The sequence below is a fragment of the Antennarius striatus genome, chromosome 17, assembly GCF_040054535.1.
Source record: "Antennarius striatus isolate MH-2024 chromosome 17, ASM4005453v1, whole genome shotgun sequence".
NCBI classification, from domain to species: domain Eukaryota; kingdom Metazoa; phylum Chordata; class Actinopteri; order Lophiiformes; family Antennariidae; genus Antennarius; species Antennarius striatus.
In genome coordinates this window covers 9,604,369-9,618,632 of record NC_090792.1, presented here as the reverse complement: position 1 = coordinate 9,618,632, position 14,264 = coordinate 9,604,369, and the positions used below count along the sequence as shown (strand labels likewise).

Here is a 14,264-nt window from a genome sequence, read left to right as displayed (position 1 = left end):
CTTGGTGGAAGCAACACTCACCTCTGCAGGCACACGAGCCACAAGCGTAACAGTTCTTCAGCATAGAAGTAGACTCCATGCACCTGTCTCGGGCCCAGATGGCCACAGATAGACAATGAACCTGGATTTCAATATTAATATTCTAATATAATGTTCACAGAAGAAGAATCTATCATCTATATAGAGTGATTGAGCATGAATCTGATATGTTTAAGTACATTTTCAGGTTTTTGAAAAGAAAAATATTTTGAGAAGATTCAGGCACGGTCTCTACCAAACTCATTTTCTCTATGTTGAGTGTCAGAGGATTATTCAGGGAGAGAGGAAGAGACCACCTATCAGTCGATGGAAACTTAATGTAATGAAATGTTTGACGACTAAAATGAACTCTAATAAGGTTTTAGACAAAGGAATCCAGATATCCATCAACAAAAATCTCATTTATTAAAATTATGTGTAAAAAAATTGTGTGCAAAACATGACAAGGTTTAGCACCTCACAGCAGTAGTAGTCACATTATACTGTATTGTTTCACATAAGACAATCAAGCAGTGATCTTCTTGATTGGTCAGACATAGTGAAAAATTAGTGTTTTATCAGTGTATGATTGACATGAAGAAAAAAAAAGACTTCATTTCCTGAGTAGATTTTTTTTTTGAGGAGGGTGGTCTTCAGACCCAGGCAAAGGGGCCATGTTTGTCCTTCACCACCCATATGCTGTCGATCACCTTGCCTTGCTGGAATACACAAAAAAATATTTCTCATCACCACTAAACAGTCAATTTGGCTTCTGTGCACATCTTTCCACCTGGTCTTACCTGGTCATCAGAAACCTGCTCCAGGTGAAGGTGGGTGCTGTTGACCACTTGCATTCGGGTGTAGCCGTAGTCTGTGCTGCGGAAAGCACTCCAGTCTTTGGGGTTCGGGTTGAATCTATCAGTCTTCTCCCTGCAGCCCTGCACAGAGATCATCAGTGATTGTACCCTATTCTGTTAGTAATGAGGAGTATGCATTCCTGCAGCTCTGTCCACAAAGCCCTTTGTGTGACATTTACAACTGCGGCTGTGTCTCGGTGTGAGTCTGACCACATTTTGATATGTCAATGACTAATTCGTCTGTGGTTAGATGAAGAGGCATGGCCTGTGTTGCTCACCACCGCATAACAACACTCCTAACTGGAGGAGCAGCTGGTAGTAAACTCATGTGGCAAACCAAATGCTGCACAGAAAGGAAGCTGGACAATATCTGACATTGTTTTTGCTGATGCTGCTGTTGATTCCATGATCTATGTGGAAAAAAACATTGAGACTTAGGCGGTGTTAAGAAGGTACTTACAGCAGAGCCTGTGATAATGTGCACTGGAGCTTTAGGGTTCACATAAGGCTGTTCTTTGCTCCCATTGCAAACCTGAAGGGAAAAGCATTAACTGTTTCTTTTAGCAACAATAAAATGTTAACCATACATTTAAGACTGTAATGAATTACAAATGCAGGAACTAACCTTGTCACCATAGACAGGCCAAAGCCTCTCATAAGTGTGTTCATGTGCCCACAACTCCAAATCCACTCCTGTGAAAGACCATACATATTCATAACCTCTAAAACAACTCTGTTACAAATGTTATAAACAACACAGGCTGTGGCTGTAACATTTATCCACGTCTCTCTTCAATGTTGTGATTTTAATAGCTGTCAACAGCATCTTAAAATCAGATCAATCTGACTTCACTAAGCGCTACCACAACTTAAACAATTAAATGCAACAAAAGAAATGTAATACAAAGACGACATTTACAAATGGGCTGCTGGGCTGACAGCCATATCAGAGGCTGGCTTTTTGAACAAAGAATGTTTGGATTGTTCCGCTCTTTGTTACTGTTTACTTTTAGTTTAGCCGAGGTGTGCAAATTTGTAATGTTAAACATCCATTAGCAGTCCACAGAGAGACAACACACCATAGCGGTGAAACAGATCCTCCAGACCAGGAGCTGGTGGTTTGGTGTCCTTCCTTCCTAGTCGGACCTGAGATAAAACAGAGGGATAACGTCAGGGCGACCTGGAACAGTCATCCAAAATCGTAACCGCAGCTCAAAACTACCTGGTGGAATCCCATTATGCCCATGCCAACACCTGAAAACACTCTCACGTGCTGAGAGATGTCTAAGTGGAAAGTATTTGTTTCCAAATAACAATAATGACAGTATACGATACTTAGTGTGTTTGCGGGCTTGCTTGCAATGTGTCTGCTACAAGGGAAAATTACTGTGAAGTAAAGTGGAAGAAAATTAGTCCTAAAAATACATCCACAGGATATAAAACCTTTAACAATACAGATCTTCTGCTCTTAATGCAGCGGTTAACAAAATGTTTTCAAGTTAAAGAATTTCAAGAAAGTTTCTTGAAGCTTCTTGAAGACCTTTCACCTCTCATTCAAAAGGCTTCAGTTCAGAACTGAAGAAGCCTTTTGGATGAGAGACAAAACGTCTTCAAGAAACTTTCTTGAAGTCCTGTGGATTGATTTAAACAACTTTGGATAACCATGACCTGGATAACTGAGAACCGACACAGAATCCAACTACAACATTACAACAGGACTTTCCATTTGAGTTTAAGCAGACAGAATCATACTCCTTCACATGACATTAATGGTTACTTTGATTTTCAGTTCTCAGCTTTGGTGCTTAGTCACAGTAGGCCTTGCACCTATGCCTTACTCTCTAGCTATTAACGTAAGTAAATATGCATCAATTAATGGGTAGGAATTAGTGTTTTACACACAAATGAGTCAAACTTGGTGCAGTCGTCCTGGTCATCATCGGAGCAGTACATGGGTCTGTGTCCCATGGTGACTATCCATGGTCGCACTGCTCGGTTCTCTGGTCTGTTAGCCACCTGGGTTAGGAGAAGCGACAAGTGTGTAAAGAGCTGTTTTTATTTGGAACAAAAAAAGAAATGACACATTGAATTTCCTTTCAGATCTTCATTTTAATGAACCAGAACCACTATGTTTGTACTAAAATACTGTAATGCTGAAAGATAATTGTGCTTTAGTAGAAAAAAAGAGAATCAAAACCTGCAGCGTAGGCGTTGCATTTACTGACCTCCAGATCTTCCTCCAGCCACTTGTACTGCCTAAAGAGAAGATCCAGGCCAAACTCAAGGTAGAAATAAACCTCTGTGGAGAGGGAGATGATGTGTACTGAGCCCAGGTTCCAGCTGCAGACACACATTGTTAAAATGACACATGGCTTTGACCCAGTAGAGAAGGCAACTTAAAAAGTCTGAATACAAACTGCAAGATTCATGGAAAAACATGTGTTCTGTACATGTGTACTGTACGTTAGGAATTGTTTCCAGTAGCTAGGATTTCAGATTGCCTTTCCCTTTTTTCCCTCTGCCTTCCTTTGATGCAAACTGTGCACATGAGCTCAGTGCGCCCTTTCAACAGGCCTCCCCATCTGAGAATGAAGACTGGGCAACTGGCCTGTGGGCCACAAAGGTATTAACTTACTGTTGAGAGAGCGAAGTTTGCCATGAGTGAGCCAATCAAATGTAAAGCTCTTTGTCGTCCCCACATCCCTGGGATAGGAGGTAAACTAAATAGACGGATGTTCTAGTCTCTTCCTTCCACTTTCCTTGCTCTGTCTGCACACCTAGCATCCACTTCTGATTGGAAGTTGCTTTCTACTTCTTAACTTTCCTCCCTCACCTGTACCACAGACTCTCCGTTTGACCGGGCATGCTGAAGCGGTTCCTGTAGTTGGAGAAGTTACTGTGAACAGAAAAGGACAAGAAAAGACCTGTTAGATGAACTGATCAAACAACTTAGATTCTTTAAGAATCTGAAAGACCGCAGTTAACACCACAGACATCTGTCCTCTCTTATATCGTGGAGCTTACACCAATACAAACAGATGAGCTAAACTATATCCCATTCCCAATACCCTGAAGATCACTTTCAGCTGTGCCATAAAGCAGGAATTCTTGAAAATAATCCTAGTTTTGATGAGATTCTTTTGTTTTCAGTCACCTTTCAAATACAGGGTGGTATATCATTGAATAAAGACGACCCACACACTGAGATGGTGAGATCTGCTTCAAGATGAAGCTAATATTAAATGATCTGAGAGGCTGTACGGCGTACAGTGTACGCTTTGCTGGAGTCAGGCTATCAGTGGCTGCCCCTCCAAATGAAAGGCTGGAGAAAAACATGGATACAGCCTCTGTGTCATCACCCTCTAAAGTTCTGATGGGATGTTTTGAAGCTTCAGATCATGGTCAGTTTCTGGAAACAGATAATAAAAAAATTTGGGCAATGTGAGGGGTGCTTGGGTGGAGCAGCGCTGGGCTGAGCAAGTAGGAGCCACTGTGGCTGCGTGTCCTAGTTCAATCAAAAAAACAGGCCTCTAAACATAACCCTTTTAAAACCAGGACATAGTCTTTAATGAACATCATATATTTAGATTCACAGGCCTTCTGAGGCGTCAGATTAAAAGCCACTTAAAGAGTTTTGGAGAGTAAAATTGGATTAACATATAACAGGACCAGTTGATATCTACAAGTATCTATCACTACAACCACGATCCCCACCACTTCTTTCTAGACTTGTTGAAATTTCACACACAAAAGACACACAATCATCCAAGAAGTGATCAACAACATGTAACAGTGCACCATCATCCACGTTAAACCAGTGCTCTCTAACTATTAGAATGGGTGCACCACACAAAGCGGGAAAAAAAAAAGCACTTTCATGGAAAGCTGTCTGTGATGCCAACCCGCTGACGCCAGCCTCTTTTCACAGCTTTTAATTTCGGCATGGAAGCAGGAACCAATCTTCTCAGCAGGCCATTAAAAAGGGCAGGTGATAGGAATGATTGCTTTCCTGTCTTACATAAGTGAGAGAAAAAGGGCAACATTCTGGACTTCATTGGTGACAGGGTGGGACAGTTTGGATAACCACCCGAACTGGGTTAACGTGGCGGTGTGGGGACCAGAGAACTGTGAGGTCAAAGGTCAAAGACTAGGAGTAAAAGACAAAAGTTTTAATGACAGATATTTACTAATAACAAATGTCTTAATGGAGCTGAGTCACAGGAAGGTTTTTGGTGGAGTTTCCCAATGGCTGACCTTTTCAGTCAGTATTCTCCACCTTTTCCACAAAGAGTTTGTTCCATCCTTACATGTTCTTTTAGATTTGCGACATTAGCTGTTTTATATGCTACCTCTTAGCTCCTTAATGTTACTGGGCTCTTCTCTTTTGTTTGACTTAAAACCAAAATGTGCCCACAGCAATCTTGTCTTGTCTGGCTTTGCCTCTAAATGATCCAAGATGTTCACGTTAATACGTGCTCACCAACAGGTTCAGTGGCTCCAGATGATATTTAGATGAGATAAAGGAAAAGCCCAATTCTCCACTCACAGCAGATTAAGCTAAACCAGATAATGTGTTTGATCTTTAATGATCAATCATTAAACTGTGAAAAAATGACATTGCAATTGAAGCACATTTCACGCTAATGGAACATTGAGGTTAGGTAAATGTGGTTAGCTCAACTGACTGTTGAGGTGATTACAGTATTTTCCGCACAATAAGGCACACCTAAAAACCTTTAATTATGTCAAAAACTGAAAGTGTGCCTTATAATCCAGTGTACCTTATATATGAAAACAGTTTTAAAATAGGCCATTCATTGAAGGTGTGCCTTTTAATCAGATACACCTTATAATCCTGTACACCTTATAAATGAAAAGTTTTAAAATAGGCCATTCATTGAAGGTGTGCCTTATAGTCCAGTGTGCCTTGTAGTGCAGAAAATACTGAATATAATACTTCTGAGATACCTACTTAGCACTACCCAAGATGATGGACATAGGAGTTATTCCCACATCAGAATGAGAATAGGTTTATCCAGACCTTTCCAAGCACTGGTGCAGTACGAACGCAAGTGTGCAGATCAGTCAAGACATGTGAAATAATTAGGCTCTGACAATGATGTCAAAACTTACCGGTAATAAGAAAGATCATGTAAAACCTATTTGTTGAACAAAGACCATCAAGCACAGGGAACAATATCTTGAAGGTTTATCTTGAAAACTTCAAGAGTCTAAAACACATCTTCAAGAAATGGATTTATAGTTTATTATCAGTTATAATACCTTAAACAGGACTTGCAATATTTAAATCCAGACATTAATGATATTTGCAGTACCTTTTCATAGAACGATTGAAGCAATACGGACTAAAACAAATGTAAAAATTGAAATCCCTTCAATGTTCATCATTTGTCCGTGTTCAGGCTGAGCCAGGGACAGTCAGAAAATGAATTCACACCCCCATCTTGTGGCTTCTAACAGTAGCAGCATATAAAGAGGCATCTGAGAAAGCCTCTTCTGTTCAGTAAAATATATTTTCTGTTCTGTAACTCAGATGTTATATTTATTTCATCATCATCTATAGGAATTTAATGTGTGAGCAATCCCCTATAACACCAAGCAAAAACACTTGTTTTCATATTGTGTGCATTTTCATTCAAATAAAATGGAGCTAAAAATCTGGTGTCTGTTAAATTCAATGTGATAGATCTGACTCTGACCCAGGGAACAAGACTCCCCTCGTCTTCAACTCCCCTTTCTTCCTGATCAGTGGAATCCAGGAGGAGAAGAGAACTGAACCAATCAAAGCCTCAAACTGGCTCACAGGACATAGTCTCAAGCAGGGATGGTTACTCCACAATCCCACAGGAACCATATTGTACTTGGCCAACAAAGGCAGTTTTTACTGGAGCCTCAGCCTCTGTAATGAATGTAATATTCTACTGCTGGAGCACAGACTGAAAACGTTGAGGTTGTCTCAGTTTCAGTTGCCTTTCACTGGTTAGGGTTTGAGGTTGGAAAGACAGAGGAGCAGAGAAGTTTACTGAGAGATCAACGAAGAAAAACAGCGACCTCCTCCTGCGAATGTCTGCATTCTTATAAACACAGTCAAACACCCACTTATAGAAGAGGGACAGAGTAGCTGGACTTCTGGTTATGTAATGCAGCAAAATGGGTCTTGATATTAGGTTCATATGTCAGGATGCACACCCTCCAAAACAGATGACTATTAGAAGCCCATCAATACAGATTTGGAGTAATCACATTACATATCGTAAAGTCAGCAGAAGACTGTCTTGCTGTAGCAATACCAAATAAATATCACAAAATCAACCATCTTTCAAAATGCAAAGAATACTTCATGCTGACTGTAGCAGAGGTACTTAAAATAATGGGACACACAGACTGAGGTCTTTAATCGTGAGCGAATCATCCTACATCATCATCGCATGAAAAATATTATTGACTAAACTGAAACGGACAGAAAACAATCCACTAACTTGGTAGAGCGTAATATTTTATTATATTACACGACTGAGAAAGGTTGTCAGCTATAATTCAGAGGCAGTGGAACAGGCTATCATAAAAATCTGAAGGCTGCAAACAGATTCATATTCAACAAGAAGTTCCACTCAGTATGATGGGTTCCTCACACGGTTTAGTACTGTCATTTAAAACAATGACCAGGACAATGGAAAAGATTCCTATATCTGCTCTTTTAATCAGATTGCTTGATGTTAAATGGGTTCTTTCCTGGCCCATCACCCATCCCTGGTACCTTGGTGGAGTTACTGTACTCTAAAAATCATCTAATGGAGCAGCATTGTAGGACTCAAACAGGGACGAACATGCGAAATGCAAAGTGGAAATTGTAACATTTTATTTTCATTATGAATTAATCAGTAGACTATTTTCGTACTCAACTAATTTCTATCTATAACATTTCTGGGAATAGTGGAAAAAATGCCTACCACAATTCCCAAATTCACCACCAGTCTAAAACTGAAAAATATTCTATTTGCCATCACATGAGTCAGAAAAGCATTAAATCCTGACATGTGAGAAACTGGAACCAGCAGATGTTTGATTTACCTCAAAAAAGAATTTCAGTCCAGAAAATATACCAGACTTAAAATGAACAACACATTCATTAAAAATGTGTCAAAATATAGGCATCGTTCCCAAAACCCCAGGCCCAGTCTGGGAACTGAAAACCAGATAGTGAAAACTGATGATTCCCAGTCTGGTATGTTTTGTTGCAGAGATTGCTGCCTTGTTTAGATGTTGGTGGTTCCCCAGTATTTAGAGACCAAAATAGCTCCCATGTGTTCAAAATGGTACAGTGAAGAGTTTTCAGCAGACCAAAGTGTTCTTTCTAGGGGAAAATACTGCAGCTGATCCCCCCAAAACACAGTTTACATTTACAGGAGGCAGCTCTGAATGAAATTTGTCAGGGGCATCTGGCAAATGTCTCTCTACAATATGGAAAACAGAATTTACTGCTGCTTTTGTGCCAAACCCAATAATTATACCTTAGCCCCTGAGGAGAATGTGGCATCACATGTAAGCAAAAAGCAAACAGTGAGACTTGTTCCATGTTGATTCATGAGCTACGAGTTTCATGTGAGCTGCTCCTGACCCCCCCCCCCCCCCCCCCCCAAAAAAAACAAAAACAAAAACAAAAACAAAACCCAATCCTACAGAAATTGAGCATCTAACTGGTAGAAGAGGAATGTCATAGAGATTAGGAAGAAATTAATTCCACCTACTAAGGGGCTTCATGGTTGCCTGGACAGGTCATGTAGGGCACGTAGGCAGCGACAGCCTCTATCTGCCTCATGAACTCATCTCCAACCCTGGCATTGTCCTGAAATAGAGACGTGGCATCAAAGATTTTCTCATTACACGTTCATTCTTCATTTACTAATATTCAGCCAAATTATTTGGAAGACCGTGTAAATCCCTTTTCCAGATGGCTAGAGGAATATACAGTATCATTAGCCTATCCAACCTCACTGAGACCAAAGGCATTTTTGTCTCTTTTTCTACCCAGCTTTTAAAAACCTTTCATGGCTGCCACAGCCATTAATGACCTTTCAGACAATGTTCCCTTCTTCTGTGCAGACATAAGACATACTTGTGTTTGCTGAAGGCGCAGCTTGTATGAATCATGGTTAATATTTTCTAAAGGAGTCTGCTGATTAGATCATGTTCAGTATTTTTGAGAAAAAAAAAAAATCCATAAAGTAAATATTAGCATCCAAGGCAAAGTTACTGGTATGTACGTTTTATATTTAATGATGACAATCGAGATGTTTTTAAATGACCAAAAAGTATTTTTATGAACTTTAATATGAGGTTTAGAATGGTGCAATTTTAATCTAAATATTATTGGGGAAAATGAATGTGTTCCAGAAGTTTCCTGTTATCGACCTTAACTAGACAAAAGTGATATTAAGGAAAATAAAAAAGTAACATACCTCATGCATATCATAAGCAAAATCTCCTGTAAAATAAACACAGTCCAAGTTAAAAACATATTTGTGTAAACTATAAAATAACAGTATGTGTATCTCTGGAGCAGGGTTTTCAGAAAAAGTGGAGGTTTCATTTATGTAATTCTTGTTTGTGTTTTATGATAAAAGTCAAGTTTTTGCTACAGAGTCAATCCATTTAAAGCAAAAAAGGACAACATTGAATTAATTCAATTCTATTTCATAAACATGAGTCAAGGTCTGGTGAAGGAAGACCACCTACCAGCACATTTAACACTCGTTAATAAACACCTTATATTAAGCTTATTACTCGTCAATAAACAGCTTATATTAAGCTTACTACTCGTTAATAAACAGCCTGTATTATGCTGTTTATTAAAGACAGTGGCAGTGGCCTAGTGGTAGAGCGGACACCTTATGATCAGACATCGGCGGTTTGATTCCCACTCCCACCAGCCATCCTCGGAGGTATCGGCTCACCTCCCAGGCACTGCCGAGGCACCATTGAGCAAGGCCATCCTCCCTACAAGCTGCTCATTTGGGGCGCACCCCAAAGTCGCGACCCGTCACTCTGTCTCCCTCATACTAATTTGCATGCCTACAGGCCCCTAGTGTGTTGTGTGTTTGTTTCAGGGGCCTGTAAACAAAATATAAATATATACAGTGTATATATACAGTATATATATATAATATATATATTATATAAATATAATATATATACATATAATATATATACACATATAATATATATTATATATATTATATATATATATATATATACACATAATATATATTATACACACACACACACACACACACACACACACGTCTAACATCTCTTTATGGTGTGAGTGAAAAGATAATTTCCCGTTGCGGGATTAATAAAGTATGTTTCAGTCTAAGTTTAAATTTGTTAATATGTACAAATCCCATAATGTATTCCAATGTGTACAATTTGGGTTTTTACAGGGAGCTATATGCTGACATCATGTAATGAGCTTTAGTGAAACTACAAAGGAGATTTTTTTATTTTCTTTCTTTTGGTAGATAGTCACTGTTTCTGGTCCTAATGCTATACTAGGCTAATTAGCTATATTCTAACTTCATTTTTAGAATGTTAAGCACATATGATCTGCAAGTGGTATCAATTTTTCCACCTTACTTTCAATAGGAAAACAACAAACATTTTCCAAAATGTTAAAACTACAGTATCTTCAAATAGTAAAAGTGACCCAACAAAAAAAATGTAAAAATGAACACACAAAAATTTTACTTTTTGACATAATCATAGCATAATAAAACAATGTTTAACCTTTTTTTTAATTATTGGACAAGCCAGCAAGAGAAAAATGATTGGGGAAAAAAAGATCTTCAAAAAAGATAGGGAACTGGAGATTTTTGGTGATGAAGTAAGCAAGAGGTCATAATCCCATTTCATTCAAAATGTGTATGAATAATCTCTTAGAGAGAGGCTGATTAAATGTAATGGTTTCACGTCTTTTATGTTCCTATCAGTGTGGGGCTTACCTATGTGCAGGATGGCGTCATACATGCCAAGCTGTGTCTCCTTTTGTAGCCTTGCCAGAGACTGGGGGTTCTCATTGCCCAGGTCACCATACAGAGCAAACCTGGGGCTGAAACTAGTGCTGTCATTCAGAGCAGTGAATAAGAACACATCGCTCCAGCCCTGTTCACTCCCACAGTGATAGACTGGGGTAACACAGGAGAACCAAAGCATGGTCAGACAGCAAAACATTCAGATAATGGCAAAGTGAATAAAAATAAAGCTCCACCCACTGTAAGTAGAACCAGGTTTGAGGCCTGAGAGAGTGACTCTGTGAATGTACATCTTCCTCTTCTCTCGCCCTGAGTCCACAAACAGGGTCGCATCACCACTGGCGCTCATCTGAAAGAGTGGGCCTCCCTTTAGGCCATACTCCACCTTGCTCTCTGTCTTATTAAAAGTGGTCCAAGTCACAACCATAGAACCAATCACTCCTGTGAAGATGAGGAACTGTGATGCAGACTGGTCTGACAGAACATTTGGATTCACTGACATATGTATAAAAGCCAAGGTGGGGGCTTTTAAAAGTACAAGAGTGGTGCTTTGAGAAACGAGTTAAACTGACAACAGGATGTGTTCTGTTTTCATTATTGTTAGTTTAAAGACAGAAAGTTTTATCATAGGGAGTGGCCAAGAAAATACTATGCTACACAGACAAGTGTAAACCAAGGGTGATACAATAATATTGAGCAATGTGCACGACGGTTGTGGTAATTGTCCAGGGTCTTTACCCTAAAAGTGTTTTTTGTCCAACAGAATGCTTTTACAGGTTCCGTAATTGTTGCAGGGTATAAATGTAAAATTGCATCGAGGCCTCGGGCCGTTGAATTATCTCAGGGGTCGGAAACCCAAAATGTTCAAAGAGCCATATTGGACAAAAAAAAACTAAAATCAAATCTCTCTAGATCTGCAAAACATTAAAAACCTTATATGAAGGCAACACACTCAGTAATAGTATATTAGATATATTACCATAGTATACAATGAAAATGACTAGTAGGCTCAAAATACATGAGAGTCATGATTAAATGTTTATTTTCCTTGCAGCAAATCCTGGAGAAAATGACACCATGTAACTACTCTGTTTTAGGATATTTGGTGCTTAAAGTTTAACTTCCATGACTAATTTATGTATTAATGCATAATGTATTAACATTAATGTATTATTTTTTTGTTGTATTGATGAACTCGTTAAACCTGCTTCTGCTCAGTCAGTTTGAGCTCCAATGACAAAACAGTGTTTCCGCTCATGGAGACTTTTATGGAGCATGTTTAGGTGACTTGTCATATCCACCATGAAGGGCAGTTTTTACAGCCACTTGGTGTCTTCCAGTTGTGGGTAGTTCAGGTCTTTGCTTTTCAGGAATGTTTTCACATAAACAAGAAACAAAGCGATGCAAAACCTCCCCCCTGGACAGCCAGGAGAGTTTGTTATGTAGAAGGAGATCTGAATATTTACTGTCAACTAGCAATTCCTGGAACCGACGTTGATTTAATGCTTTTCCAATTATCTTGTTCACCATCTGAATGACAAGGTTCATCACCTCCATACCCTCCGGTGGGAATGTATGTTTTTATATAAACGTTTAAAACATTGGAAATTGTTAAGAATGTTTTAAAGACTTGTCCTCCTCCAGAAACCATATTTTTGAAAAAGCTCCAGGGGGCAACTAGGGTGGCGTTAAATTAGCTGGTTTGCAAGAGTCGACTTTAATATGCAGATGAATGAAAGTGGAATCTTCTTCTTTTCCTTTCGGCTTTGCCCTTCAGGGGTCGCCACAGCGAATCAATTTCCTCCATCTAGCCCTGTCCTTTGAATAAAGTGAAATTTTTCAGAACTTCATATCAGGTCAAAATTCACCTTGTGAAAAACACCAGTATTAACAATCCTTTGATTAATGAGTTATATGTATAAAAAAACAAACAATAAAATAAATTATTCTTATTTCTAAAGGGTTTTTATTTCCTTAAATGAAAACACATGAGGCTGATGGGGGAAATTCAAGCACTTACCTGGATAGGAGAGATGTACTTGCTCTGGTTGGGTCCAAACAGGAGGAACACCAAGCACCAAAAGGGGTGAAAGACTTAACAAAGCGCAGGCAGCATGGACAGGCACCATTTTCAATCTGAACTGCAGAAGAAAAAGGAGGTCTGGTCAAAGTAGCAACAGACACCCTATAAAACCATACTGTCATATGATGATGAAATTATTGAAGCTCTCTTGTCAAACATTTCTCGACACTGATTTTGTTGATACACCATAAAATCCAATGGGCCAATGTGTCACTTGTGAAACGACAACTCAGCTTTAAAATACCCCAACCTGACCTCACCGCAAAATGTAAAACACGCTCAATTTCTGCAGAGACAGCTGACTTGACCGAGAGTAAAAGGGAAAGAGATGATCTGTCAATAAAAGCAGCTGATGTTAATAAAGCATTGTCAGCTGCTTTATGAACAGTCAGATCAGCTGATCGTTTGCATGACTCCTTGACGGGATGTTTGTTTTTGAATTTTGCTCCATTTAGATATGCAGTCGCTAGAGGGTGCGTTTTCCGGACACTGTACTAAAGAGTAAGATGCTCAACACTTTGTGGCGGTGTCAGTAGAATGTCCTCTTTATGTCAGTCACGGAAACAAGACAAAACCAATCGAACCGGCTTCATTGTATCGCTGCCGCTTAGGAGGTGAAAACAAGGTGAGTGTCGGTAAAGCAATGGGTCATGTCATTGGTAGGAACGTAGTGTCCGCATTGGGAAGCCTTTGATTTGCTGTAGCGGTTCTACAGACGACTGCACGTCACTATAAACGGTGCTTAGCTGGCTGTTCTGTCTTAAATTAGGTCGCTAATTCTAACCAAACCTATTGTACATGACGCGGTACTGAGTTAGCACTGCGTAAATCCGAATAAAATGGTTTCAGGCCCACGATTACGATTTAAAGTTGTACAACAAAATGATTTTTAAAATAATAACAATCTAACAAGGATAAACAAAGTACAGTAGTTTTAGCTGCCTTTAAATTTTAAACGGATGACTAAAATTACTCACAGCAACACAAAACTCGGAGCCGTTCTTGTTTACGTCACGCATACGGAAAAGAGCATTATGGGAAACTGAGTTTAAGCAGCGTCTTTGGTGGATTTTATTCGATGTGCTGAACTTCTTGTTGTATGCTCTTTTAAAGTACACTTACCACAATATTATACAACAAAATATTGTTTGTACACTTGAAGACTCAAATTATAATATGATTATTTTCCGAGATTGACCCGAATACAAATACACAAATCAATTTGTGTTAATATTTAATTGGATCTGAAACTTT

At 39.1% G+C, this 14,264-nt stretch overlaps 2 protein-coding genes across 7 annotated transcripts in view; one reads left to right on the top strand and one right to left on the bottom strand.

Moving 5' to 3' along the window:
• Window positions 1-14,264, top strand: part of LOC137611376 (KATNB1-like protein 1) — a 29,998-nt gene that overhangs the window by 12,865 nt on the left and 2,869 nt on the right. The window contains exon 1 of one of the 3 annotated variants that reach the window (XM_068339534.1): window positions 13,475-13,635. The exons of 1 other annotated variant lie outside the window; for it this stretch is intronic. The gene's annotated coding sequence lies outside the window, so the exon portion shown is untranslated. Of the gene's footprint in view, window positions 1-13,474; window positions 13,636-13,689; window positions 13,749-14,264 lie in introns of those variants that run through there. One more of the 3 variants, XM_068339535.1, reaches the window with a different exon arrangement.
• On the bottom strand, window positions 422-14,057 carry acp7 (acid phosphatase 7, tartrate resistant (putative)). 4 transcript variants are annotated; one of them, XM_068339528.1, is made up of 14 exons: window positions 13,988-14,057; window positions 12,948-13,068; window positions 11,168-11,368; window positions 10,898-11,080; window positions 9,356-9,381; window positions 8,645-8,742; window positions 3,709-3,771; window positions 3,101-3,215; window positions 2,778-2,891; window positions 1,955-2,021; window positions 1,501-1,568; window positions 1,336-1,407; window positions 819-956; window positions 422-737 (listed from the first exon to the last, which is right to left on the bottom strand). In XM_068339528.1, exons 1-14 carry the CDS (start codon window positions 14,027-14,029, stop codon window positions 672-674), a joined length of 1,374 nt encoding a protein of 457 aa, XP_068195629.1. In that variant the 5' UTR covers window positions 14,030-14,057; the 3' UTR covers window positions 422-671. The 4 variants fall into 4 exon arrangements, with proteins under 4 accessions (XP_068195629.1, XP_068195633.1, XP_068195630.1 ...); XM_068339532.1 differs by having other exon boundaries at window positions 12,948-13,063; window positions 13,988-14,009; XM_068339529.1 differs by lacking the exon at window positions 13,988-14,057 and adding an exon at window positions 13,271-13,358.

Excerpts from the sequence above, each read along its gene's own strand:
- acp7 (XM_068339528.1), bottom strand. The coding sequence starts at position 14,029 with ATGCGTGACGTAAACAAGAACGGCTCCGAGTTTTGTGTTGCT. Across the intron at positions 13,069-13,987 it reads GCTCCGAGTTTTGTGTTGCT|TTCAGATTGAAAATGGTGCC; the intron begins GTGAGTAATTTT and ends TTTCTTCTGCAG. Across the intron at positions 738-818 it reads AGCAGGTTTCTGATGACCAG|CAAGGCAAGGTGATCGACAG; the intron begins GTAAGACCAGGT and ends TGTGTATTCCAG.